General features: G+C 36.4%; 1 protein-coding gene, 1 long non-coding RNA gene and 1 pseudogene across 2 annotated transcripts; all 3 read right to left on the bottom strand.

The window, feature by feature from the left end:
- Positions 1-2,320: 2,320 nt before the first annotated feature.
- Positions 2,321-16,190, bottom strand: LOC124449328 (chromosome transmission fidelity protein 18 homolog; the record flags this gene model as incomplete). Its single annotated transcript, XM_047000261.1, is given in 21 exon segments — positions 2,321-2,478; positions 3,022-3,164; positions 4,045-4,249; positions 5,231-5,361; positions 5,590-5,611; positions 6,208-6,227; positions 6,740-6,792; positions 7,096-7,156; positions 7,159-7,392; positions 7,483-7,581; positions 8,951-9,044; positions 9,610-9,686; positions 9,777-9,830; positions 10,188-10,329; positions 11,411-11,502; positions 13,651-13,683; positions 14,120-14,233; positions 14,994-15,021; positions 15,190-15,220; positions 15,772-15,865; positions 15,960-16,190. Coding segments are annotated over 21 exon segments (2,091 nt in total), but the record flags the coding sequence as incomplete, so codon positions are not given.
- Positions 16,191-18,318: 2,128 nt separating this feature from the next.
- On the bottom strand, positions 18,319-18,881 carry LOC124448770. Its single transcript, XR_006949243.1, has 2 exons — positions 18,786-18,881; positions 18,319-18,533 (listed from the first exon to the last, which is right to left on the bottom strand). It is a non-coding gene; the product is annotated as an uncharacterized LOC124448770 (long non-coding RNA).
- A 374-nt stretch (positions 18,882-19,255) lies between these two features.
- LOC124449327 lies at positions 19,256-23,828 on the bottom strand (annotated as a pseudogene).
- Between the last annotated feature and the right edge of the window lie 3,403 nt (positions 23,829-27,231).

Below are 27,231 nucleotides of genomic sequence, written 5' to 3'. Positions count from 1 at the left end.
TACACTTTCATCATTTCATACTTCTGTGCTTGACATTGAAAGGGCCCTTTATTTCGCTGTCTAGTGCTTAAACTTTATTTTTTGCAAAGACCGCTCTGCAAATGTTTCTTTACAGTATAATCTAGATCGGGGTCCCCTTGATCAAAGATTAGCCGTCATGCCCTGAGGACATGCAGTTGCTACTTTGAATTTAAAAGACTTTAATAAAACCATGTCTGTTCAATGAAGATGCAGCTAGAATTGTAATGCATGATAGTTCTAGGTTATATCTAGAATAGATTGAAATATATAAGTTTAATATTCAAAATACTCAGAAAAACAAATTTTGAAGTTTTTTGGCTTTAAAATTTCTGTGGAAATTTCTAACCAAAAGTTTTGTTGACATGGTATTTGACTTTAAATGATTTCTAACCAAAAGTTTTGTTGACATGGTATTTTGACTTTAAATGATTTCTAACCAAAGTTTTGTTGACATGGTATTTTGACTTTAAATGATTTCTAACCAAAAGTTTTGTTGACATGGTATTTTGACTTTAAATGATTTTTAACCAAAACTTACCTTAAGTCAGCTAAGTTGCCTCTAGATTGCCTTATGACCTTAATCCTTAATCTGAGCCCTCTTCCCAATCAAATTAAGCTTAATTTCCTTCAGCACAAAAATATGAAGTTAAAGAAAAATTTTCCAGGCACAATAGCTGGCTTTCATTCTTATTTCTTGAATTTAGCAGATATTCTTGCTTGGAATATATTTTTCATATCATATGTGACTTATGTGAATTTATGTTGTGCTATAGAACTAAATTTTTCAGAGGGGGCTCTCTTGATGTTTTGTCAATAGTGCCCTTTTAAAATTACCCATTTCAAGGTAGAAGGGCTCCTCCCCAAGCACCCCACATACAGCACTGGTCTTATGCATTAAACTTTTTTTGTATAAGGTGTGCATGGAACAAGTGCTTTCTATTGTTGGTGGCTGGAAAATTATTACAGATGCAAAAAACCTGCCAATTGACATGAAGCCGATTACGAGGCTTGAATTGAACAAAGTTGGGACTAATGTAAAAATATTATCAATAAAAATAGATTGTTATGTGGACAGAGATACATGGTCCCTTTTGGAAGACATCCTTGAACAAAGGCAAAGTTCACAATCTTGTTGTTACTCATTTTAGTGCTATTGAATTGCATGAAGCTCAGATTCAATATATCTTAAAGATGTTGGGTAGAATCCAGGTAACTTGTTAACATGCATCCTTCTTATAAAGGTCACCAGAAAGGAGGACAAAGGGCCAATTTGCCCTGGGGCCCAGGGTTCCCCATTAATATATATATAATGAGTAAGTAAATTTCTATGGACATTAATTGATGTATGTTAATATCACATCATTCTCTTTCACAAAAAGAATAACTTTTCACAGTATCTGTAGTATTAGTGTTAAGTTTCATATTCTACACCTTATAATCATATAGACACATTTGATAATCCAGTTGCATACAAAGGTCAGTTACTGTTTTTATTAAACCGTAGTATTGATAATGGCTAGTGCTAAGAATGAGTAAACAAGTCATATTGAAGCACAGCAGCTTAATACTAAGCATAAAGCAAAACATCAACTATTACAATTGCCTAGTATAATTTTAGTATAATTTACTATTGTAAGGTTTGGGGGGGGGAAGAAAGGCTCCTACCAAAAATTTTGCCCCAGGGCCCTGAAAAGTGTTTGGGCAGCCTCTTTTTATATTTAATAAAAATCCCACATGATAACATAAATAATGAGTTATTTTATTATTATTAGAACAAGGAACTAAATGGTATCAACATAAGATGCAATTGGAGTGCGTGGAGGTAGTAGACTCGGGGACACTGAAGTTCACAAATCTAAGCTATCTTAACTTATCAATGACTGCTTTATACTGTAACATTATTCTTGATATCTTAAGGGAAAACTTCACCTTTGAAACATTTGAATTTAAATGGCTGTAATTTAATGGACATGGTGACAAATTAAGTGAAATGGCAGGATTGCCGTCTACTCATAAATGGAATACCTCAGATGGGAAGTAATGGCATAACAGTATAGATAGTCTTTGCCCTTGCTAAAATGGTGCAAAGAAACATTAGTCAAGCTCCGCCTGCATGGAAATCGTCTCAAAGATGATTCCATACAAAAGATATTATCATTGTTTAGTCCACCTTTTGTTTGGGCCAATTGCATTCAGGGAGAACTTTTTCTCCGGCGATTCAAACAGTTTGCTGAAAAATATGACTAAGTTGTCTAACAGTACTTGTTTAATTCAATGCCATGCTGAAGAACTTCGTCATCGAGGCTGACTTACTAAAGCCTTCATCAGAGGAGGTCCTGGATTTTTACTGGTCTTCGAACTGCATTTGAAAAGCCTTCTTGGAACTTAAACCAAAATGGAGAATGTGAATTTGTGCTGTCAGTAGGAGATTCATCATCTGAAAGATGAAACAGAGACCTGTTCGTGTAACTTTAATCATTTATCTAAAAATGTTTTTAATGAATTAAATGTAGACATTACCTGAAAGCTCATTGGTGATAATTGCTCTTCCAAAAAAATCCTTAGCTTGCTTGAGATAGAAAAATGTTTAAGCATTTAGTTGATGGTTTTGTGCTTGTCCAAGAGCTATTATAGACCTTTTTAGTCCAGTCTTGTGTCTTCATCGGCTGTGATCTGATGTTGAAACTTTAGTTCTTATGTACTCCAGTCTAGTGTCTTCATCAGGTGTGATCTGATGTTGAAACTTTAGTTCTTATATACTTCAGTCTAGTGTCTTCATCTGGAGTGATCCGATATTGAAACTTCAGTCATACTTATAGTATTTTATCTCAGACCAAACGCCATAAACAATCTTTTATTGCTAGATCTTGTAAATATATATAATAAAGTTAACATATAATTCTTAGTATAGTGTGATAAATATAGAAAATCAATGTGAATTCATCGTTACTTTTTAATCTGAAGATGAATAATAAAAACCTTTAATCTCTTATATACTACAGTCTAGTGTCTTCATCTGGAGTGATCTGATGTAGAAACTGGTCACCTATACTCCAGTCTAATGTCTTTATCTGATGTTGTTTCCCTATACATTGCATTGTTTTATAACACTTACTTCCTGTTTTTAACTTCAATTCCTTCGGCTTTAAATGAAGTACAACGGAAGCTGACTGACAATCACTCGCTGATAGTGACTCACTTTCTTTTCAATTTTCTCTTTCCTACAATCCTTCCCCTTCTCTTCGTTGCTACATACAATAATATAGTAAATTGTCGCCATTATTTCATAATACATAAAATGAACTACTTGGAGCGTGTACATACCGGGATTTTCGGAAAACCATTTTTCTGTTATGCGCATCTTTCCAAACCAACCTGGACGAACGAATAAACTTAGTAATACATAGCCTCAGTTTGTTTTTCCTCTCGGAATTTGACGTTTTCAGAACTTTGTAATTTTGGCTTGAGAAACGCGGACAAACAAGCAGAGCAAAGCAATTCTAGCATTGCTTTGCATTTAAATATTCGTCGATGACACCTCGCTATTTTTAATTCATTTTTATTCCTAGCTAAACTTTGTCCAATCCACGCATTTTTATCGCAGAAGGAAGATTGTCACTCTCAATATAATACTAATGAATTTATAAAAACTCAGCTCAAATTCAGTGAAAACGTGCCCCTTCAGTAATGCAGAAATGTAAATGTTTAAACTAACAGAAACAAGCGAGTAATTCCTATTTTATACAACTTTAAGAAATTCTATTTGATTCACACCTTCGTTGTTTCTCCATTATATTTATAACTTAAGATTGGTGAAACTCTCACTAATTTTAAATCTTTTTTTTCTCGTAGCTAATTGCGAATTTAAATTACAAAAAGCACATGTTCAAACTAAAAAGCCATAAGGCGCAGTTTTTTGGTTTATACAACATTGAAGAGTTTAATTTCATCCACATGCTTGCAGTTCATTCTGAATTGTGTCTATGGCTTCAAGTTTGCCAGAAAAACTGAAGTTCAAAAAACTCGAACAAAAAAGTTTGCAGAACAACATGCTCTCAATAACGATTTAACTGAGGAGCTAACTAGTACAGACGCAAGGATCAACAGACTAAATAGGAATATAAATCTGTAGTATTGCCATACCTCTCTTGCGATCAACTGCTTCATTGCATAGGTCAACTGCTTATGCTGTGGCAGACCAGGAAATTTGACAGCTTCCTCGATTTTACTGGTTAAAAACAACATAAAATACAAGATTGAGTTTTGTATGATTTCATTTGATGAAAACTGAAATCTAAATACAGCTTTGAAGCCCGCTAATAAATACAAAAGTATAGAAGGTATGAAAAAGTGAATGGAACTTTAAATAGCCATTGTGCATTTGGTCTTCTATTTTGCGCTCATACATGAATGCGGCACTAAAATGAAGTTCTTTATCATTCCAGTGATACGTTTTCATTTCAAAACAATGAGAAATGATCATGTAGTCCTCAAATAAAAGTTAGAGACGAAATTTCATTTTCCACTGTTGATAAACGAAGGCAGTTAATGAAGTTTACCACAGTATAGTGAAGAAACAGACTACTAATAGACATGATAACATTTCTCAATTCAGATTGGTTAAGAACAGGGTAATTTTTCCTAAATACTAGTGCGAAAAAGAAGCACCAGTGCAAAAGCGAAACATCTGTGAAAATTTCTTTTTAAAATTGCTCCTGATTGGTTAGTCGTGAGCAATTTGGAAAACAATTTAGACCACCTTTAAACCACGCTAAAGCCACTCACAAACCACCCTTTACAACCTCTCTTAAACCATATTAAACCCCACTAAACAACCTTTAAAACCACCTTAGACCACCTTAAACTACTCTTAAACCAACTTTACACTACCCTTAAAACACCATTAATTCATATTTAAACAACCCTTTTACTCTTTAACCACCCTTAAATCACCCTTAACAACCTTTAAACCACCCTTAAACCATTTAAACAATCATTAAACCCTTTAAACCCTCAAACCACCCTTCAAACACTAATAAACCACCCAAACAATTACTAAACCACTCTTAAATGTAAAGAGGTTTTGTCAGTAAATCATTAAACTTCGCCGGTAAAATCATTAGAATGCTCTGATCTGTTTCCCTCAATACGCAACCGCTCATAATGTAAACAGGACCTTAGGGAAAATAAGGTATAGAGATGTACATACGGATCAAAGATGTAAGAATATTGTCCCTCAATGTTCCTCTCTTGCAGGTAGTTGATGTTGTAGGTAATCATGGTATTGATGAGGTCACGCATTTGCTGTTTTTCATCAGAACTGAATAACTGCATGTTGATCTATAAAGACAAAACATATTCTCACGTGACTAAAGCACAATAGAGTGTTTTGATATGACAATAGCGGCCATGTTGGTTACTTCAAGGTAAAAGAAAACATATTCTTGTTACAAATTTTGAAATGTCGAAAACTGTGAATATATTCTGGGAAAAGGATTAGTAGAACTACTAAGTTTTGTATGGTGAACGATCAACATCTACAAACAATGGATTGAAGTTTGAACTTACCGTACGAAGTGTTAGGGAAAGGCTAAGGTTTGGAATTACGGAAGAGCTTGACAGGGGTTGGAGATAGAACTTACAGCACAAGGTGTTAGTGAAAGGCTAAGGTTAGGACTTAAGGAAGAACCGTTTCACAGGGGTTGGAGATGGAACTTACAGGACAAAGTTTTAGGGAAAGGCTAAGGTTAGGACTGGAAGAACCGTTTGACAGGCGTTGGAGATAGAACTTACAGGACAAAGTTTTAGGGAAGGCTAAGGTTAGGACTTAGGAAGAAACATGACAGGGGTTGGAGATAGAACTTACCGGACAGAAGTGTTGGGGTGATTATTTGCAACAGAAGCGGCAGCACTTCCACAGAAATTTTCGAACATCAAGGCCTCCTCTCACGGGGGGTGATACATCAAACAATGATGTAATGATGTTTCTTCCGGCTTTTAGTGAATTCTTAAAAGAAAGAAATTATAAGCGTTGTTCTAACGGCGGAACATCAACGTTTATACTCGATGCTAATCTTGGATAGTTTATCTTGGGTTGCATTGGTGCGCAAGTGAAAGAGAACGGTGGTTTGGCGATCGATGCGATTTGATGTTCGTAGATGTGGAGATCAAATCTGCGAATGTAGCCATTCTGTCGCCATAACGACCTTCAATGACAATTATGAAATAAACATAATAAAACGCGCGCGTTGATTGGTCTATAGCTGTGTTTGCGTAAGCCTGTGCAAAACGTAACGGCGCATGCGTGCTTATGAATTTAATGGTCAATATTCACAAGCACGCATGCATATCATTACGACGCCCTGCTGATAATGGCTAGTGGACAACAGGCTTAAGCCTGTGCAAAACAGATCTGAAGTCAAACAATAAAAAATCGTGAATATACTTTAGAGGAAAAATTAAAACGTTTGCTTTGAATTAGTCTGTTTCCATGAAACATTCGGAGACGTTTGTGAGAACTCTGGAGCATGTGCACCTTCGACCTTCGGTCTGGAGCTTGCACTGATCAGCTCTCAAGTTCTCCCAAACGTCTCCTCGGTTACATAAGCCTGTGCAAACAAAGTTTAAATGTTTCATGCACTCAGCGTCCAATCAAGTGCCGTTTAGGGCGCATGCTCAAACAATACAGAAGCTCTTATGAAGATTGCTATGTATATACCTGGTTCAAATAAGAATCTTTGAATTTCATGTTAAGATAGTTTTCGAAAATTCCTATCAATAATAAAGAAATTATGAGAGTTGTAATGCAAACGCAATGGTGCAGTGGTCAGCACCAGTATGGCCATACATGCTAACGTTTTCACTAGTCAGGCACTGTTTTGGAGGAAAACGTGAAAATATGGCCGGTCAAAATGACTGGTGAGGTAAAAGTTGGTCGGTCAAAAGCATTTTCGACATGTCATTTTCCGCTGACCGACGTTTATTTTGAGCCCTATGTGTGCACAACAACACTGACTGCTAAAGGAAAATGGATGAGGCTGTTTCTATAGTTACGATGACGAGCATCTATCTTACCGTTCTCTAGTTTGTTATACTGGCCGTTAGATGATACCAAGTGAAGCAAGTTATAAAATGTAGCCGCGGAGTTTTTGAGACCGGATGCCCTCGTGGGTCATCAGAACCAAACTCAGGTAACATCGGAGAAGGTTCGTTAAGTGGTTCGATCAACGTGGCAAGCCGCTTGTTCTTCGCCCTTGGTAGTTGAAATACCGCTTTCCATAAAGAGAACAGGCTCTTCTGACTATCTTTCAGACCGATGTTTTCTGACTGGATGTACTCAATGCTTAAAACTTCCCCCCTTTGTCGAAGAAACTAATAAGAAAGAAAAAAACTGTGAAGATTAGCATTTCTTTAGAAAAAAGCCTACATGAAGAACTTGTGGATGTGAAAATGGATTAAAACCTGGAGAGTATTAAGACACGATCGAATGTCGTTCTCAGTCTTTTCGCAGAGTGCCAGTAATGTAGACATATCGGTTTGAAATAGTTCCTTTCTCGACACCTTAATTTAATACAAAAAAATATTTCACTCGTCATCCCTCAAAACAAAAAAATACTTCACTCGTCATCCCTCAAAACAAAAAATATTTCACTCGTCATCCCTCAATACAAAAAATATTTTACTCGTCACCCTCAAAACAAAAATATTTCACTCGTCATCCCTCAAAACAAAAAATATTTCACTCGTCATCCCTCAAAACAAAAAAATATTTTACTCGTCATCCCTCAAAACAAAAAAATATTTCACTCGTCATCCCTCAAAACAAAAAATATTTCACTCGTCATCCCTCAAAACAAAAAATATTTCACTCGTCATCCCTCAAAACAAAAAATATTTCACTCGTCATCCCTCAAAACAAAAAATATTTCACTCGTCATCCCTCAAAACAAAAATATTTCCTCGTCATCCCTCAAAACAAAAAAATATTTCCTCGTCATCCCTCAAAACAAAAAAATATTTCCTCGTCATCCCTCAAAACAAAAAATATTTCCTCGTCATCCCTCAAAACAAAAAATATTACTCGTCATCCCTCAAAACAAAAAATATTTCCTCGTCATCCCTCAAAACAAAAAAATATTTCCTCGTCATCCCTCAAAACAAAAATATTTCACTCATCCCTCAAAACAAAAAATATTTCCTCGTCATCCCTCAAAACAAAAATATTTCACTCGTCATCCTCAAAACAAAAAAAATATTTTACTCGTCATCCCTCAAAACAAAAATATTCCTCGTCATCCCTCAAAACAAAAATATTTTTTCGTCATCCTCAAAACAAAAAATATTTCACTCGTCATCCTCAAAACAAAAAATATTTACTCGTCATCCCTCAAAACAGAAAAATATTTCACTCGTCATCCCTCAAAACAAAAAATATTTCACTCGTCATCCCTCAAAACAATAAAATATTCACTCGTCATCCCTCAAAACAAAAAATATTTCACTCGTCATCCCTCAAAACAAAAAAATATTTCACTCGTCATCCCTCAAAACAAAAAATATTTCACTCGTCATCCCTCAAAACAAAAAATGTTTCACTCGTCATCCCTCAAAACAAAAAATGTTTCCTCGTCATCCCTCAAAACAAAAAATGTCTCTCGTCATCCCTCAAAACAAAAAAATATTTCACTCGTCATCCTCAAAACAAAAAATATTTCACTCGTCATCCCTCAAAACAAAAAAATATTTCACTCGTCATCCCTCAAAACCTTCCTGTCGTGACTGTAAGCAGGGAGGGCCTAAGACATGAAGTTTTAAAAAAGCATATCGGGGAGGGGGGAGCAGGGAGGGTACGTGGGCGTGCTCTTAAAAATTTTCCACTTTTACCAGACTAAACACCGAAGCATAGCTTGAAATCGAGGAAGATGAATACCTCAAGTAATCTTTGAGCCAGTCTGCCTGACATCGTGGAGAGGAAAGTCAGCACAAACGCTAGTTGACGAAGTTGCCTCAGCGCAGGCACATAGCTACAAATCAAAGAGAAGCTAGAATTAAATTAACACAAGAAAACTAACACAAATAAACTATAAAAAGTTAACTAACACAAATGAAATAACACAACTGAAACAACACAAGAAAACTAACACAAGTGAACTGACACAAATGAAATAACACAACTGAAACAACACAAGAAAACAACACAAGTGAACAAACACAAGTAAACTGACACAACTAAAATAACACGACTGAAACAACACAAGAAAACAACACAAGTGAACAAACACAAATAAACTGACACAACTAAAATAACACGACTGAAACAACACAAGTAAACTAACACAAGTAAACTAACACAAATGAATCAACGCAATGGAATCAACGCAATGGAATCAACACAATGGAATCAACACAATGGAATCAACACAAGACAAGAGATACAAAATAACACCACAACAAAACTGATTTATGTCAGTATTGTAGAACACCACCAACGGAAATATGATCTGCGACTGCGAACACACTTTTAAAGGAAGCCTGGGACGAGGCTTGCCAGTCTTCATAATTTTTGTTGAAAAAAAAACACCTACTTACGGATCGTTGCAAATACATATAATCGGACGAGATAAAATAACGTGTTTATATCGTTTCTTGCGTTTCTTCTGCGCGTTCTCGTCATTGGATGCTTCTGGAATGTTTTCAAAAACACGATGAGCTTCTGAGGTTTTCCCCTCCATAAAAATTATGTCAAAATTTCATACTCTGTAAGTCTGCATCCTTCTTTTTATCAAAGAGAGCAAAACGTTTATTGCAGGCTGAAATAAAACATGGAAAGTCAAACGGCAAGCCGAAATAAAAGCAAAGTGGTTTTATCGCAGACAAAAGAGAACGGGGAGTAGTCTGTTGTATCATATATGTCTAAGACTTAAACCACAGAATAGACATCTAACAAAAGGCCCACTCGGCGAAATTGGGGCGTATTTTTTCACTACGCATGCGTGATTTCCCATCAAGATACTTTCACAAAATCAATATGGAATAGTATTGCACGAGAATGCTATTTTACTAATAATTCACATTTAAAGCAAAAGTTTGCCGAAATTTTTACAAAATTGTGTTATGTGCATCATATAATGGCTTGAGCTTGCAGCATGTTGTTAGTCATTACGTACTGTCGGTGCTCCGTCGATTTCATCAATAACAAGGCAGTTAGGTCTTTTGCCTGAGTCTAAAACTGACTGCATCTGAGTTGTGGACTCAATCTTATTTCGAAACACCTCCACTGAACGATCATCGCTAAAGGTATAAAAGAAACTAAACAAACCATAACTATTCACAAATGCTAAAACACAGAAAAATGCGCTATAATTGCGCGCGTCACTCCATTCAACAAGAGTGATATCTCTGTGTGAGTAACTATGTATCGGTTATAACATTCCCCCAACCAGTGTGGTAGCCAGCCCGCAAGTCAGAGGTGGACTGGCCTATAATGAAACCGGGAAAATTTCTCGGTGCGCCCATGTGGTCTATATAGTCTTTACCGCCCGGTTTTCAAAAAAATTTTACTTGGAAGAATGTTAGAACTCTTCAAGTAGCAGCAATAATTTAAGCTCAATACAGCATCGCAAGCACATTCCTCTCCCCAAATAAAAATGGCTACTTGTTACAAACAGCACCTCTGTCTGAGTTTTCCCTGCAAGTCACGAAGAGATCGGCCAGCCTCTGCCGCAAGTTTATTCATGCTATGTAAATGCTAATGCGTTCACTCTATGTAAAAATAATAGATTACTAAAGAAATGAACATTGATAATGATCTGAAATTTACATAGCACGACCAAATTGAGGATTGGCTACAACACTGTCCTCAGCACCGTTCAACTTGTCAACCGACGACTGATTAACCCTTTGTAGCATGAATTTTTTCGCCGACTGAGGCTCCATCGTGTTCGGTGGTTGCTGTGAAGCAACGCATGCAGCTAGGGTTAATTCGACAAAACTCGCTCGCAGCCGCATCTGTTGCAGACAGCAGCTTTCACCAGACAGCAGCTTTCACAGACAGCAGCTTTCACCAGACAGCAGCTTTCACCAGACAGCTTTCATCAGACAGCAGCTTTCACCAGACAGCAGCTTTCACCAGACAGCAGCTTTCATCAGACAGCAGCCTCATGTATGTTGTCGCGCGTGTTTTGCGTTGCGGTGCATGAGTTTCACGAAGACTTTCGTGCACGTACACAGCACGTACGCCACAGTTTCTTGTACCATTATCCCATTGTTGCATGATTTTTCGCCGACCGAGCTCCAACGTGTTCGGTGATTGTTGCTCTCACGCAACACCATGCAAAGGGTCAACAAAGCAACATTCCGAAACAAAAGATACAATATACAACAACCAAGCGGCAATTCAACAACATTGTATCCAGCATGTAGAGCAACTATGTGTGCTAATGTCGTTTTACCAAGACCAGGCGGACCACACAACAGTGCAATCTGAAATCAAAACATTACGCCAAATCACCCATGTTCTGTGGCGTCCACTGATATGTATAATATATGGATGGCGCATACATTGTTAAAATTTAACCGAAGTTTGTGCAGAGCGTAGGCCTTACATTTCTATAAATATATATGGGCGATGTGATCATTTTAGGCTTTCGTGCGTTTTATATTCTCACCATCGCTTTTTTATTCTTGGACATTTAAAATAACAAGAAGAGATGCTTCTAGTGAAAAAATCCGATCTGATTCGTGTTCGCGCACTTGTGCCACCTCAATTTTCTGGCGTTACAAAGCCAATAAAACAAAACTTAAAGGATTAAAATTCTCTACCGGTCTTCTTGTCCATTTGATAAAAATTTTGCTCTAATCAAATGTTTGTAAAAGAATGAAAACTCTATAACTGTGATTTTATAATACAAAAGTGCAGTGGTGCCCACGAGGTCGTAAGCAAATGAGCAAACTTCCAGCTTCAATTTTCGCACTTTATAGCATACATGCATGCACTATCCAGATATTATATACATATCAGTGGTGCCGTGAAAGAAATGACGTCACATCGCAATAGATCTGAGAATGTATTAAGATTAAAACACACACAAGGATGTGTCCCGGATGTTTTGTGGAGTGGGTGTTCTAGTTTGGATTAGATTTTGACGGCGTCTTTGTGTGTGACTGGTTGAACCTGAATATCGTAACATGTCTGTGGATGTAGATCGTGCAGGTTAGTAGAGTCCTGAGAAGGACTGTTGGTATTGATGTAGACTGACGATTCGACAACTTTAGCGGTAGTCATCTTCAGAGTCACTTGACTCTTAGTACAGTTCTTGTGTGTGTCATATGCATGATTTTTCAAATTATCTCAACGTTGACAGAGATATAAGGCTCCATACCTTAATTATTCCATTCCTTCATTCCTTTCCATTCCTTCTTCCATTCCATTCCCCTTCATTCCTTTCCTTCTTTCCTTCATTCCTTCCTTTCATTCCTTCCATTCCATTCCTTCATTTCCATTCCTTCATTTCCACTATTTCATTCATTTCATTCCTTCATTTCCATTCCTTCTTCAATTTCCTTTCATTCCTTCTATTTCTTTTTCTTTCATTTGCCCTACTATTGGTTTTCATTCGCCCCTACTAATGGTGCCATTCATAGCTGGTTTTATATTCTGTGGTGCAGCACAAGACTTCCATGCCTTCAGGTACCTTTCATTCGCTCCTACTAGCTGGTACTATTCATTCGCCTACTAGACACAAATCGCAGGGTTTTGGCTTTCGAAAGTTTGGCAGCTCCATGTTCGCGATGTGATAACGCAAGAAACTTAGGATTGTAATGTAACTGTTTCATTTTAGTTATTTTCAATCAGTTTTTCTCCTTTTCTAGCAAACATTACAAAAACCTCCAAAATCCTTTGACATACATATTTCGTTAATTGCTTAAACTATTTAAATTTCCTGTTCCTTCGGCGCTCGTTCATTAATTTGAAAATTTTCTACACCTTTAAAAACTAGCACATAATGCATCATAAATGTTCAAGCAATAAGCTAAATTTGTGAGTGTACCTCCATAAGGAAAACCACCCTCTAAAAAGGTTATGGTTGTGTGGACACCTGGACGCCCACAGCTTTACAATCCCAAGTAAATTCACCTTTGATTGACATATCTTGTACTAAAGACGACATTAATCTTTTGTTTCTCAGCGTTTCCGTATGGCAAAACAAAGGAAACCATCGAAATGCAAAGGAGCAAAAAGTTGAAAAGTAGAGGGTCAAAGATGACTCTTCGTCATCACAACATTTTCAAGGGTAAATGAAAACAAAAAGTGGGTAATACAGTTATGAATGGAACAAACGGTTATCACGTTAGCGGATCCAGAGTTAGGCAGAACAAATAATAAAACTGGTCATTTGAAATATCTTTCGAACAATGTCACTGGTAATATTTTTCAAACAATAAAATCCACCATATGGACTGATGTAATTTATGTTGCTTAACACAGGATCGGCTACTGAAATATCATTGCCTGTTGTTGAAACGCATTCACAAACAATGGCAAAAACTATAAAATATTTTGTCACGGAATACAGCAAGGACAAGAGATATAGCAACCAGTATAACTGTATATGTTGTTGAATACTGAACCTTGTGAGATGGTCGTCCAGTCACATCGAGTTCCTAAAAAATCAAGGAGAGATAATTACAAAACATTTTGCAGGTATTTACGTATGCATCGCATTTTGTCTATTTCTGTGGGGAGGATGCACAATATCTCGGTAATGTATCTATTTAGGGGAGGGTGAACTGTATCTAATGCACCTATTTTGTTAATCTCTGGGGGAGGTTTATATCTAGCCAGCACTCTGCACCGAACTGAGCAAAAACGTTTTGCTAAAATCCAAACTCAATATTAACCGAGTGATTATCTAAAGATTAAGTCCTGTTCCATCAAAGGTGTGAGCAGAAATACCGTCGTGAAGGCAATAAAAACATTGCTATCAAATTTGTATTCAGCAAACATGAAAAATTACCGTAATGAGTATGGTAACGGGAAAAAACCATTATCTCACCATTGCTTCATCATGTTCTTCTTTATAATTGAAATGTTTTCGTTTATTTTCCTTTTTTGAATTTTCTCATCATGCTTCCTTCTTGTCTTGACGTTCTCCTTTCCAAAAACAACACCGTCCCATAGTTTTAACCATGTCAACAAATTCCTGTTGATGCCCTGGAAAAAACAAGAAAGAAAACACATGGAAGCATTTCTAAAGTCTTCGTTACAAAGTACATTTATAATCACGAAGAACTTTTAATCAGACTTACACCGTAGAGTCTTGAAAGCAACCTCTCACTGAAAAAGCCTTTCGGTCGAAAGTAACCACTTCTCTCTAACGTAACCGCCCCTCTTTAAAGTAACGGCCCCTCTAACGTAATCGCCCTCTTTAAAGTAACGGCCCCTCTCTAACGTAATCGCCCTCTTTAAAGTAACTCACCCCCTCTTTCAAGTAACGCCCTCTCTAACGTAATCATCCCAATCTCAAGTAACCACCCCTCTCTAAAGTAACCGCCCTCTCTAACGTAATCACCTCTCTGTAAAGTAACCGCCCCTCTCTAAAGGTAACCGCCCTCTCTAAAGTAACCGCTCGTCTCTAAAGTAACCGCCCCTCTCTAACATAATCATCCCAATCTAAAGTAACCGCCCCTCTCTAAAGTAACCACCCCTCTATAAAGTAACTACCCCTCTCTAAAGGTAACTGCCCTAAAGTAACCACCCCTCTCTAAAAACAGCCCTCTCTAAAGGTAACCCCCCTCTCTAAGTAACCACCCCTCTCTAAAGTAACCGCCTCTTTAACTAAGCAAAATTAACCGCCCTCTTTAGAACTTTTAAAGCTCTAACACATTTATACTTTTATCCAAATAAAATGTTCATGTACATTTGCACTTTTTTACCATTGCACTACTTTTAACATTTCAAAATTGTTACTTACATCATCACTAAGCAATTCTATGTATGATCTGGAGAATATTTATCAACCCAAAGTGATTTCATTTGCTCTTTTCAGGAACCTGTTCTTTTGCAATCATTTCCGTTGTTGCCCGTTAATTCATCTGTGAGAACACTACAAAAAACAACAGAATTCATAAAACACCCATTACACTAAAACAAACACATCATTTACATACTTATTTAATGTTTCTGTAAGTTTTCTTGATTCTTCAAGCAATTTGAGGCGTTTCTAATGAATTGTATGAAAACATAAAGAATCGAACAACTTCAATAAAAACAATACCTTCCATTCATCCCAGCCAACTCCCATCATCCTTGGCAGTCTTATTATCCCTAACCAACTTCTATCATCTCTAGCCATCTTCCATTATCCCTACCAACTTCCATTATCCCTAACCACCTTCCATCATCCCTAGCCAACTTCCATCATCCCTAGACAACTCCCATCATCCCTAGCCAACTTCCATGATCTCCAGCCAATTTCCATCATTCCTAGCCAACTTCCATCATCCCTAGCCAACCTCTCATCATCTCCAGCCAACCTTCCATCATCTCTAGCAAACTTCCATCATCCCTAGCCAACTTCCATTGTCTCTAGCAAACTTCATCATCCCCAGCAAACTTCCATCATCTCTAGCAAACTTCCATCATCCCTAGCAAATCTCCACAATCTCTAGCAAACTTACATCATCTCTAGTTAACTTAAATCATCTGGTGCTACTTCCATGGGAGAAAAGTTTAGCGAAGACAAATATGACTTACTTCTTCATAAATTGTTTCTCTGAGAACAGAAAAAGGAACACCAAGAAGATTAACTGGAGTCTTGCCATCCAAGAACTTTGCTTTGACCATCTGAATGAAGAAGCAAGGAAATAACAAACAATTTAAAAGTGGTCATAAAACTTTCAACAAGTACACAATTAATTTTGATGACGTGCAGAAAAACCTCTTTTGATTCCTCTCTTTTAATATGAAGATACACTCTTCTTCCTCCATCTGTTCCAGTAACTGATACACAATCTTCACCAATAAGTGGCCTGGTAAACACTTTAGGCCTTGCATTAACTGAATGTGTAGTTGAACGGTAACTTTCATTTTCATTAAAAGTACGGTTAGCTGAGTCAATAGTTGAAACAGTATTTAAATCAAGTCTAACTTCGCTTGTTTTCACTTGAATTCAAAATATGATCATTACTGTTTAATGCATCGTCACTATCTTCTTCATTAGACAAAAGGTCATACATCTTATCAATTTGGCGTTTAAATCCTCTGTAATGTCCCTCTTGTACTGGTTGGGATCCTCTAAAGATACCTTTGAAGATTTATCAGGCGTAGCAAAAACTAATGTTTTCCTTGATGTATAATGGCTAGGATTCCTTGTCTTGATGTTTTCCTCTTAAAAAGAAAAATTATTGCGTTATTGATTCCTTTATTTGAAAACTTGAAAGTTAAGTAAATTTTATCAAGTTATATACACAACACAACAAAAGTTTGGCCTTCGCCTACGGCTCAAAACTTCTCCAGCCAACTAGAAAGACAACGACAATCAATGTCAATAAATGCATCAAAATAGTTAAAGTAAAAGTTTTCATTTGAAAATCATTGGATGTTGAAGCCAGGTCTTCCATATCGAATATGGAGTCAAAAGTCAAAGATACTCCAAAATCTAAAGTACCTTCTTCCATTTCGTTGAGCAGCTCCAACTCATCGGCATAACGTCTGAAGTCATCTTCATATGCTAGAGCTTCCCAATCTTCCTCCATTGTAAGTAAAATACTTTACACCGTACACAACAGAAATTTTAAAGTTTCTAAGACCGAACTCTCAACAAACATTTATAAAGATGTTTTCATGACAAAGTTCCGCCACCGCTATCCATCACTGACCTGTATACAAATTATTTTATACTGGAATATACTAATAAGTATACTGGAATGATAACTCAGGAAATTGAAGCCGTGTTTTGTAGTGTGCAGTCCTTTGTAACCTTAGTTTTCGAAAATACACTTTTAAATCGCTAAATTTCACCCTTTTCTGTTTGTTTAATACCTTCAATACTTAGCTTTGACTATAGTAGAGGCATTGAATATTTTACTCAAGAAACTACATAGTGCAAAGTCGTTTAATTTCTGAAATATTATCTGACAAAAACAAAAGTTGGCAAAAAAACGAGCGAATATATTTTCCTTTTCTGAGTTATGAGACTTTCCAAAACGAGTTAAAAGGTTTAGTGATTCGATATTTGAAGTAAACATAAGTTACACTGAAAAAACTGCTGTTTAAGCACGAGCGACTTCTTTAAGAGTTCTAAAGATAGCAAATACCATAGTGAATGGTAAAAGTAATATAATAAGTTGATAGTTATTTTAAGAAGCAATATAATAAGTTGATAGTTCTTTTAAGATATTCAATGTTGGAAGTTTCATTTTCAAGTATTTCTTCTACCTCAATTCACGAATTATAATATCTGTCATAAATATTGGAGCATTGTTTATGCACAAAATATGCAGATACAAAGTTATAGAGAAAATAAAAACATATCTAACATTGTCACGAATATAAAGCAAATTGCGAAGAAACAAGACATCTTGAGATTGCAAAATATGAATCAAAACAAGACGAGAAGTAAACTGTAAATTTTCGACTTTTTTCGAGGATGACTTTGAAATAAAGTCGAAAATTTACAGTTTACTTCTCGTCTTGTTCATTCATATTTTCAATCAATGTCTTATTAATTACTATATTATACTCTTTAAATTGTCGGCTGGTCATGGTTTTTGTCACGAATATTACAGTGGCGTTAGAAAGTGTTGATGAATTTGATATGCATTTGTCAAAACAAGCTTAAGAAGACAAAGAGCATGCCAAAATACATTATTGAAAATTGCTAAGCGCATATAGAAGCACCAAATTCAGAGCTCGTTCCGTCACAAATTGAGAATTTATCTCAACTAGGTAGTCAACTCCACCTACTCTCCAAGTTCACAGTCATGGGAACGACCAACTGTATGTACTAATGTACTAGTATCATCGCTATCTTGTACCCAGGCTTTCGGAAATCACACGCATTTCATATTAGGTTAGGGCAGGGTTTTGCATTGGGCGGTCTCCAATGCCTGAAAGGTTGATAGCTACAGGGATTGAGTGGCGGTGAATTATACTGAAGGTTCGAGATCTTGTGAAAGCCACATGATTTTCATGATATTGAATTTAAGTAGCGATTGCTTAGATCTTACATAGGGCTGTTTGTAAACAATTTCTACTAATTTACCTCGAAGCATCTCAAAATATAAACGAGAACAAAATGAGCTTTCAAACAATTTATTTTAAGTGAAGAGAACTATCATCAGTCTTAAACTTCGACAGCTTCTTCACGTTCCTTGTCCTTCTTCAACAGACCCATGAAAGCCTTCTTTTCTTCTTCAGTCTGGAAGCGACCATGACCAAACTTAGAGGAAGTGTCAATGAGTTTTAGATTAATCTCCTCAGTTGCTTTACGACTTGTCTGCACAAGTAGTGACTATAAACAATCATGTACAGTTGATTAATTCATTGACCTCATCAATAAATAAAATAAAGTTACTTATTCTGGCTATTTCTAGCATTGAGCAAGCTAGGGTAAAGATTTTACTGATTTCCTTCCCGCATTTGGAAATGTGCAATCGTCTGAATGTGATGTTGTTTACAATCATCTTGACCCCCCCTCCCGTATTGAAAGCATAGCAAATGTAATGATCCTTTGATTTAAGACAACAGATTGTTTTACACAAACCTTCCTTAGTGTTAACACACGCTTTTTTGGACCAACAACACATCCTTTCAACATCAAAAAGTCTTCATTTACTTCACCATAATGTGGGAAGCCACCTAATAGTATCAATTTGACATTTAGCACGAAATAGTCGAACGAAGTCAACAATCACATACACTAGAACAGGGGTCTCCAAACTTTACAGCCATAGGGCCACATGAACTTTCATCCAGCATGTTGTTGGGTCGACGAACCGCATACCGCTGGTCAAAGAGCAGGTATTTTAATAAAACAAGTACATAACACAAGCTTTATTGATTAAGAAAATAGCTCCTTTCTTAGCTCAAAACATTTGACTGCACTTTTCCACAACAGCCATCTTACTGCAGTTTAATATGGCAATTCTATCTCAGTAGGAAGTTGGGACAAAATTGACGTAAGCCACTCTTGCTAGTTGGTTTGCGTCATAACGTGAACTTTCTGCACAAAGTTTATTTTGTTTTAATAATATTTTTCCTTAAGTGTCTCAGCGGGCCGGATTGAGAGGCCCAGGGCCATCTGGCCCGCAGGCCGTAGTTGGAGACCCCTGCACTAGAAGATACGCAATCTTGTAGAAACATAGTGCAACTCACCATTGGTGTAATGCTCTTGTCAGAAATATCAAATGGAGTGGCAGCATTGTTCTTTATCACCTTACCATCTTTGGTATGAATACCAGCACCAACACGATAAATCTTTTATTCATTTCAGTCCTATGATGGTAACCATTGACCAGCACGAGCCACAGCAAATGAAACTCTTGCTGGATGCCATGCTCAATACAAGCTACTTTTCTTAAACCTTTATGGGTTTACGAGGCAATTTCTTGGTACCCCAACGGTATGTGACACCTTAGGGAAAAAGAGAGATCAAAAGCTAGCGCGATAAACAATAAACTACTAGTAACTACTTCCTAATAATAAACTTTAATCTACTAGTAAACCACTAACTACTAGTAAGCTGCTTAGTACCAGTAAAATACTATCCACCAGTAAACTAATGTCACAAGTAAACTAATGTCCACAGTAAACTAATGTCCACCAGTAAACTAATTTCACCAGTAAACTAATGTTTATGGCTACTATCACCGGTGAACTACTATCAACATTGAACTACAAACTACCAGTAAACTAATGTCCACCAGTAAACTAATGTCCACCAGTAAACTAATGTCACCAGTAACTACTATCCACCAGTAAACTACTATCCACCAGTAAAATACTATTCACCAGCTACTATCCACCAGTAAACTACTATCCGCAGTAACTACTATCCACCATTTAACTACTATCCACCAGTAAAGCTACTATCACCAGTGAACTACTATCCAACATTTAAGCTACAAACTACCAGTAAACTAATGTCACCAGTAAACTAATGTCAGTAAACTACAATCCACCAGTAAACTACTTTCCACCAGTAACCTACAATCCTAAACTACTATCCATCATTGAGCTACAATCCACCAGTAAACTACAATCCACCAGTAACTACTATCCATCATTGAGCTACAATCCACCAGTAAACTACTATCCACCATTGAGCTACAATCCACCAGTAAACTACTATCCACCAGTGAACTACAAACCACCAGTAAACTACTATCCACCATTGAGATACAATCCACCAGTAAACTACACTCAACCAGTGAACTACAATCCACCAGTAAACTACAAACTACCAGTAAGCTAACAACTACTGGTAAGGTACTAACTACAAGTGCACTACTACTACACCACTAGAAACCAACAGTAAGTTATGTACTATCAGACCTTTAAAGCCTTTTCCTTTGTAACACCAATCACATCAATCATTTCATCTTTGCTGAAAACCTTGGAGACTGGTGCTGGATTTTCCAATCTTTCCTTGGCCCAGTCCACTTTCTCAGATATCACCTCCATTACCTGAATCTCCATTCACGTGAGCTTTCTTTTGGCGAATTTGATCAGTTTTGCTGTAGAAAAATTTTCAAAATATCAACTTTGTAGCACTTGGTTGGAGGCATTCAATCTCATCAACAATTAGGAAATCTCTAATCTCGAATCAAAAAATATTTTTTGACAAAATATCTTCTTTTAAAGTCTCAATGTCTTGAATTTATAAAGAAATACCTGGGTATGTGCTATGACACGAATCACTTTACAATACTTTTTCATTCGTTCCAGATCCTTATCAATGCTTTCTTTGCCTTCGTCATCACCCCATTTACGACATGCTTTGGTGAACGCTTTCTTCTTTGAACGACACCTTAGGAAGTGGCAGGGCAACCATTCTATTACTTGCAAAAGGAAATGCTTGGATCTCATCGGGAAATAACCCTGAGAGGAGATCCAATGCTTAAGGGACGAGTCGATCAGCAATGGACATTTGTAATTAGAGTTTTTTGAGCGATATGTTTAAAGGCCTGTTCATACGAGCCTGGTTATCTAGACATCTTGCCTACCTATGATCTTGCTTTGCAATACATTTACTATTAATATTTATGTCATGTTCATATGAGAAAGCAGGCTGGCCCAGTTGCTAAGATCTTGGTTACTGAGGCAAGATCATAGGTAGCGGGATGATTCTCACATGAAAGCAAGGTAATATTTGGCTCACTCATTGAGATGTCGCGCTAACCAGTCTCATACGAACAGGCAATAAGTTCCCAAAGTTTTTTGATAGAGCAAACAACATGTTTGTAAATCATCCAGGTTGGTATAGTCCTGAGAAGGACTGTTTTTGTTGTTGTTGACTGATGTTTCGACAACTATAGTGGAAGTCATCTTCAGAGTCATATGAGGAGTAAATGCCAGGTTAGCGTAACCTGAAGGCGACTACAGCTAAGGTTGTCGAAGCGTCAGTCAACAACAACAAAACAGTCCTTCTCAGGACTATACCAACCTGGACGATGTACATTTACAAACATGTAATGATACTCCGTGTTCAAACCATTTACTTTAGTGCAAACAACCATGTTAGCCTAGTTTCAACAGTCTTTTATACTTACCAGTTCTTATAGAAGCGTCTGCGACATTCTTCACTCAAATGCTCAGCCCATACTGTTGTCATTGGAGGCCATGGGGAGTTTCAATGTATCCCACAATACCCACAATTATCATGGGTGGTGTTTCCACAATTGTAACAGCTTCGACAACTTCCTTCTTGTGAATTTCTAGGATTTTGAAAAATTCACACTATCAAGAAAAAGTACCATTTTCCACCAAATGAGAAACAAAAACAGTGAAAAATGTTTTCTCAAACACCCTTGGGAGCCCGATTGTGAATCAGCGTGGCAGGTGATGTAAGTTATATAAAGCATATTTTGATGTGGTATCCATGCAGCTTGACTATAGTCTGGCGAATGGAGCACTAAGTACATAAGACTGTCAAGATTTAAGACTGTTCAGTCTAAGCTATTCTAGGTAGCAGGCCTTTTTAGCGATGTAATAGTAGCTATATTAGTTGTTTTGATGAGTCATAAATGTCAAGCTTGCTACAGATTGGCTGCAACAGCTGCCAGTTGTGTGTGAGAAATAATATTTGTGGGCGTTCTCACATAATCATGTTTGACATTCCGCGAAGTAATTCTGTTGTTAGCTTCAGCCATTGACAATAATTAAGTTGTTACAAAGTATAGGATAGTAATTGTGTCTTGGGGCAGTTTTATCTAGATATGCGCTGTTACAGTCTTCCACTGTTCTGCTTGGGGATACAAAGACAAACTTGCTAAGTTCTTATAACAAGGGCCTAACTCTGTTAACTTTGATAAGGCAATGGAATAAAAAAGACATGAAAAAATACAACCAACAATCCTATTTGTAGGCTGTTGCGGTATATCGAAATATCGATAAATATCAGGGTTTTTAATATCAGTGTATTGACATTGGTTTTTCGATATATCGAAATATACATATACAAAAAATATCAAAAATTGATACATTGATATCGGTTTTTCTTCATACATCAACCTACCTAATTTAAACAGAAATGAACATAATAACATAAACCAACACATTCAAGTAGCTTTGAAATGTTTCCATAAAACTCAAAATATATCAGAGAATTGCACTTATTAATAATATTAATGATTCACATTGAATACATACTAGAACCAGGTCTGTTAACTTTCATAACACATGTGTCATTCCAGCCTTATTGAATGCTGCATCAGATGAGGTGGTCTTATCAACCGGGAAAGGACTTGACCTTACCACGATGACGTTTGCATCGCCTGAGGCAAGAAACCTTTGGAACCATGACGAGGGCAGAAAACTTTCTGTGAGACTAGAAAGTTGATATGTTATTTATATTAAAATGGCAGTTGATAGAAAACTTTAAACAATGAATTTCACTAATAAGCAAATTGGGTATAATATTTGGAAAAATATTAAGTGGAAGGGGCAGGCAAAAATATATCATTGGGAGGGCCAAAAGGAGTGGTTTCCAATCTGGAACTGAACTGAAGGCTACATTTTCAGCAAAAAGTCAAAAGACTACTGAATATAGATTTAGGCATTTTGATACTTGAGTATTTAGAGCGAATAAACAATATTGTACAGGGAAAATACTGTAAGGAACAGTGATAAGGAATGACGGACGGCCATCATGTGTGAACCGATGATGGATTTTGAAGTCGAAGACAACTGCAAACCAAAAACCAAAACATAAAATGTGTAACAGAAAGAGCATCACTTCAGCCAAATACAAACTACGATAAGGGGATTTTGATACGTTTCCGCAGAAACTGGGGAAACATAGTTGCCGAGTACGCGACTGTGATAACCTCGGATGTAAGTTAGAAATAGACACTTCTGTCATGAATGTATTATACGTTTAAATAGAGTTAAAAAAAGAAAATATTAACAAAACCTTGAGGTAAAAAAGGTTATACTAAAGTATCTGTTAAAAGATATTTGCGATGGACTGTTCCTTCGCATAAAAATGAAGGATTTTAAGCGCATGAAACTCACCATCCTTGCATTCACAAAATTCAACAAAAGAGAACGTTCGGAGGTAACCACGATCTTTTTGGTCAGTAAACATAACTGGCTAAATTTTAGTTGATTTTAGTGTAGTAATTTCATATGAGTAACCAATCAGCGTCCTCAGTTTTGCATTCAATATGGACGATCAATTTATTTGTATAAAGTTTTTACCAACTTTCGCTTTTTTAGTAATAAACTTTATTGCACCATCAGTAAACCTCTCTTTTCACCTTATAGGCCGCAGTCAATTGACTAAGTAAGCTCCTTGACGTTCATATATTTTCCTGCGAATATTTTTTTGCAATTACAAAATTATTTATGAACAATCAATTATTTATGTTTTATTATTATTTATGTTTGTTGATGAATTTGAATGGTTAAAAGGAAAAAAAAATTGAGAACGGGCGGACTTTAAAAAAATATTAAGATTGACTAAAAATTATTTAAAAAACTTAAAACAAAGCTGTCTTCATTTATTATCTGGAGCTTGGTGAATGCCTGCCATACATGAGGAAGTAAAGTACGACATTGACGAAAAATATCATAATCATTCATAAAGTTCTATTGTTTATCGACTGACATGGTGAATGCCTTTTGTTTGCATACTATTAACACCATATTTTCCCTTGAGAAATACATGAAAAGAAAGAATAAGTTGGCAACACAAAATTGTAATGTTTTTTCTATTGTTAATTAATTCATGATATTCGGTAATACGTATAGCAAACCTATATAAAGAATTGCCAACAGCCTTGCAGTTAGTTCGCTATCGAATTCGAAGACGCAAGATGATTCTAAAGCGCCGAAATTTGGTTGTGCAAGTCTTTGCGTGGCTTGCATTCTTTACTTGCGTTCTAGCTACAGATGAAAACCTAAATACATTACAGGAGTAAGTAAACAGCACTCAGTGTGTGCCACCTTTGGGCAGTGCAACATGATTTAGGATGTATAGTTATAAGCATGTTCTCTTGGAGTTTCTTTCCTAGCTAAACCGTGTTTGCTTTTGCGCCTCTTTGACTGAACTTAAGTATATTCTCAAAGTGAAAATTATGAGTGAAATTCTCTTCTGTTTCAACAAAAAATTGATTTCTTATGTCGTTCATAAGTTTCATAAATGCTTTTAGTTTACTATTGTCTGTGATCAGTTGAAGTTTTACTACGAACGAATTTGTACTGTGTTCTTTAAGTCTTCAAGATCTAGAGCTGATGGACAGCGAAATAAGATCACCTTATGATTTCAACGACGAAGAAGATATAACTACCGAAGACGAAAACGATTACTCCTTCATTAACAAACGAGACTACGTTCCAAAACCGTCCGGTGAGTAAACTTTTCTCGTTAATCGAGCTTTCCACATGAGGTAGAACAATTAAAAAATTTCCGTAACTGCGTAAAAGCACTATTGAAAATGCGCATTTAATATATACGACAAGTTTTTTTAAAATAAACATGTTTCAACATCTTATGATGCCACCTTCAGTATCTAAGGGTGAATATAATCAAGGAATTATATTCCATAAGTAATTAAAGAAAGCGAAGCCTTAAGACAAACTCGCTACTTGCATTGCTATCTAGTGCAAATTATGTTTTAAAGAAAATTTCCAGTTGTGTTATTGATAAGACTGTCACTATTTTAAATGCAAGCCTTCAAGTAATTATCATTATGTTGTTTACCGTTGTGAACCATGTTGGTATTCATGTCTACAGAATTGTCAAAATAACCAATTAACCATTTGCATTAAACACAATATTAACATTAAAATTTATGTTCACTGACTAGATTTGTGTTATACTTGGGGCAATTACCATTTCAAAACATTTGATGGTCAATATTTCTACTATCCTGGACGTTGTACATATGCGCTTGCTGCCGATTGTAAAGACAATACCTTCGCCGTCCATATTTCAAACGCTCCTAACTGTCGTAAAGGTCCTAGATGTCACCGACGAGTTTTTATTTATCTCAATGATGGTAACATCAAGGTAATATAATTCAAGTTCCTTTTCTGTTGATGACTACAATTTCCTGTCGAGAATGTTTCTTTTGAGACTTGATGAAATCACGGTTTAAACGATAAATGGCTCATCGCCTAGCAAGGCGACCATGTCACAATTTTAACATGTGCATTTTCTAAGTTTCACTTAAAAATTTAACAAACTTAAAATTGAAAAATTTAATAAACTCGAGAAAGTTACGAAGATACCACAGAGCTTTCTTTAACTCGGTATGTAAATCACTAACGTCCTCATGCGAAATAAAATACCATGACCAAGAAAAAAGTTATCCCAAAATAAAAAACCCTAAACTAACTAAAAATGTCGCATGATTTTGCTTAAGCTTTGACTTCCTTAATTTTTTAAGATTGAACTTTATGAAGACGAACGCGTCCTTGTAAATGGGAAAGTTGTGAAACCACCTCACGTTATCAACAAAATAGTCGTCGACAAAATTGCAAATTACATCGTTGTTCACGGTTTTCCTGGTCTTAACATTCGCTGGGATGGTCAGAAAAGCGTTTATGTTCAACTTTCGTCAGATTATAATGGCAAAACATGTGGTTTGTGCGGTAACTTTAACAATCATCCGCTAGATGACTACAAAAAATTATCAGGTCAACTGGCGAAGTCGGTTGTCGAATTTGCTAACAGTTATAAGATGGTCAACTTAAATGAAACTTGTGCGGACGTACTTGAAAGCAATGAGCCTATATGCAGCAAACTAAACCAAAACCATTCTTTCAAATATGCCCTCAAGAGCTGCAAAGCTTTATACTCAAAAATATTTAGTAAATGTCACTCGGTTGTTAAACCAACAATTTATAAAAAGATGTGCTTATACGATGCTTGCACGTACATTGCCGAGAAGATGAACTGGACAAACTGCGATGTACTGACACAGTATTCAAGGACTTGCTCAAGAAATGGAATTAATTTATCTTGGCGAAAGAAATTGAATTGTGGTATGTTTGGCACAGCTTATATAACGTACTTCGGTGTAGCGTGCTCGTTCATAACAGCTTTAAAAAGAAAGGAACTTTGTATATTTTAGCAAAAAGATATCATAAAGTTATAGCCCATCAAAACGTTCAATTTCCTAAATATTATTCCTATCATTTCAGAGGTGTCCTGTCCAGCTACAATGAATTTCAGCGAGTGCGAAACAGCTTGCCCAAGAACTTGTACTCATAAAGATGTAAATTACGTTTGTGATACGAACTGTATTGATGGTTGCACATGTCCAAATGGTACCCTTTATAATGGAACGAAATGTGTTGCAGAGAAATTTTGTCCATGTGAACATCACAGGAAGTTGTTTCCAGCTGGATCAACAATTATGAATGATTGCAACGAATGGTTTGTTTAATTAATAAATTTCACGTTCCACTAAAATTTAGCCATTCTGACAAAATTAAACTCATGTTATAGTGAATGTGTTGGAGGTTTATGGTCATGTACAAAG

This window comes from Xenia sp. Carnegie-2017, unplaced genomic scaffold (assembly GCF_021976095.1).
Source record: "Xenia sp. Carnegie-2017 unplaced genomic scaffold, XeniaSp_v1 HiC_scaffold_23, whole genome shotgun sequence".
In the NCBI taxonomy this organism is placed as follows: Eukaryota; Metazoa; Cnidaria; class Anthozoa; order Malacalcyonacea; family Xeniidae; genus Xenia; species Xenia sp. Carnegie-2017.
The sequence above is the reverse complement of the archived record's forward strand: the minus strand, read 5'-3'. Positions and strand labels throughout refer to the sequence as shown.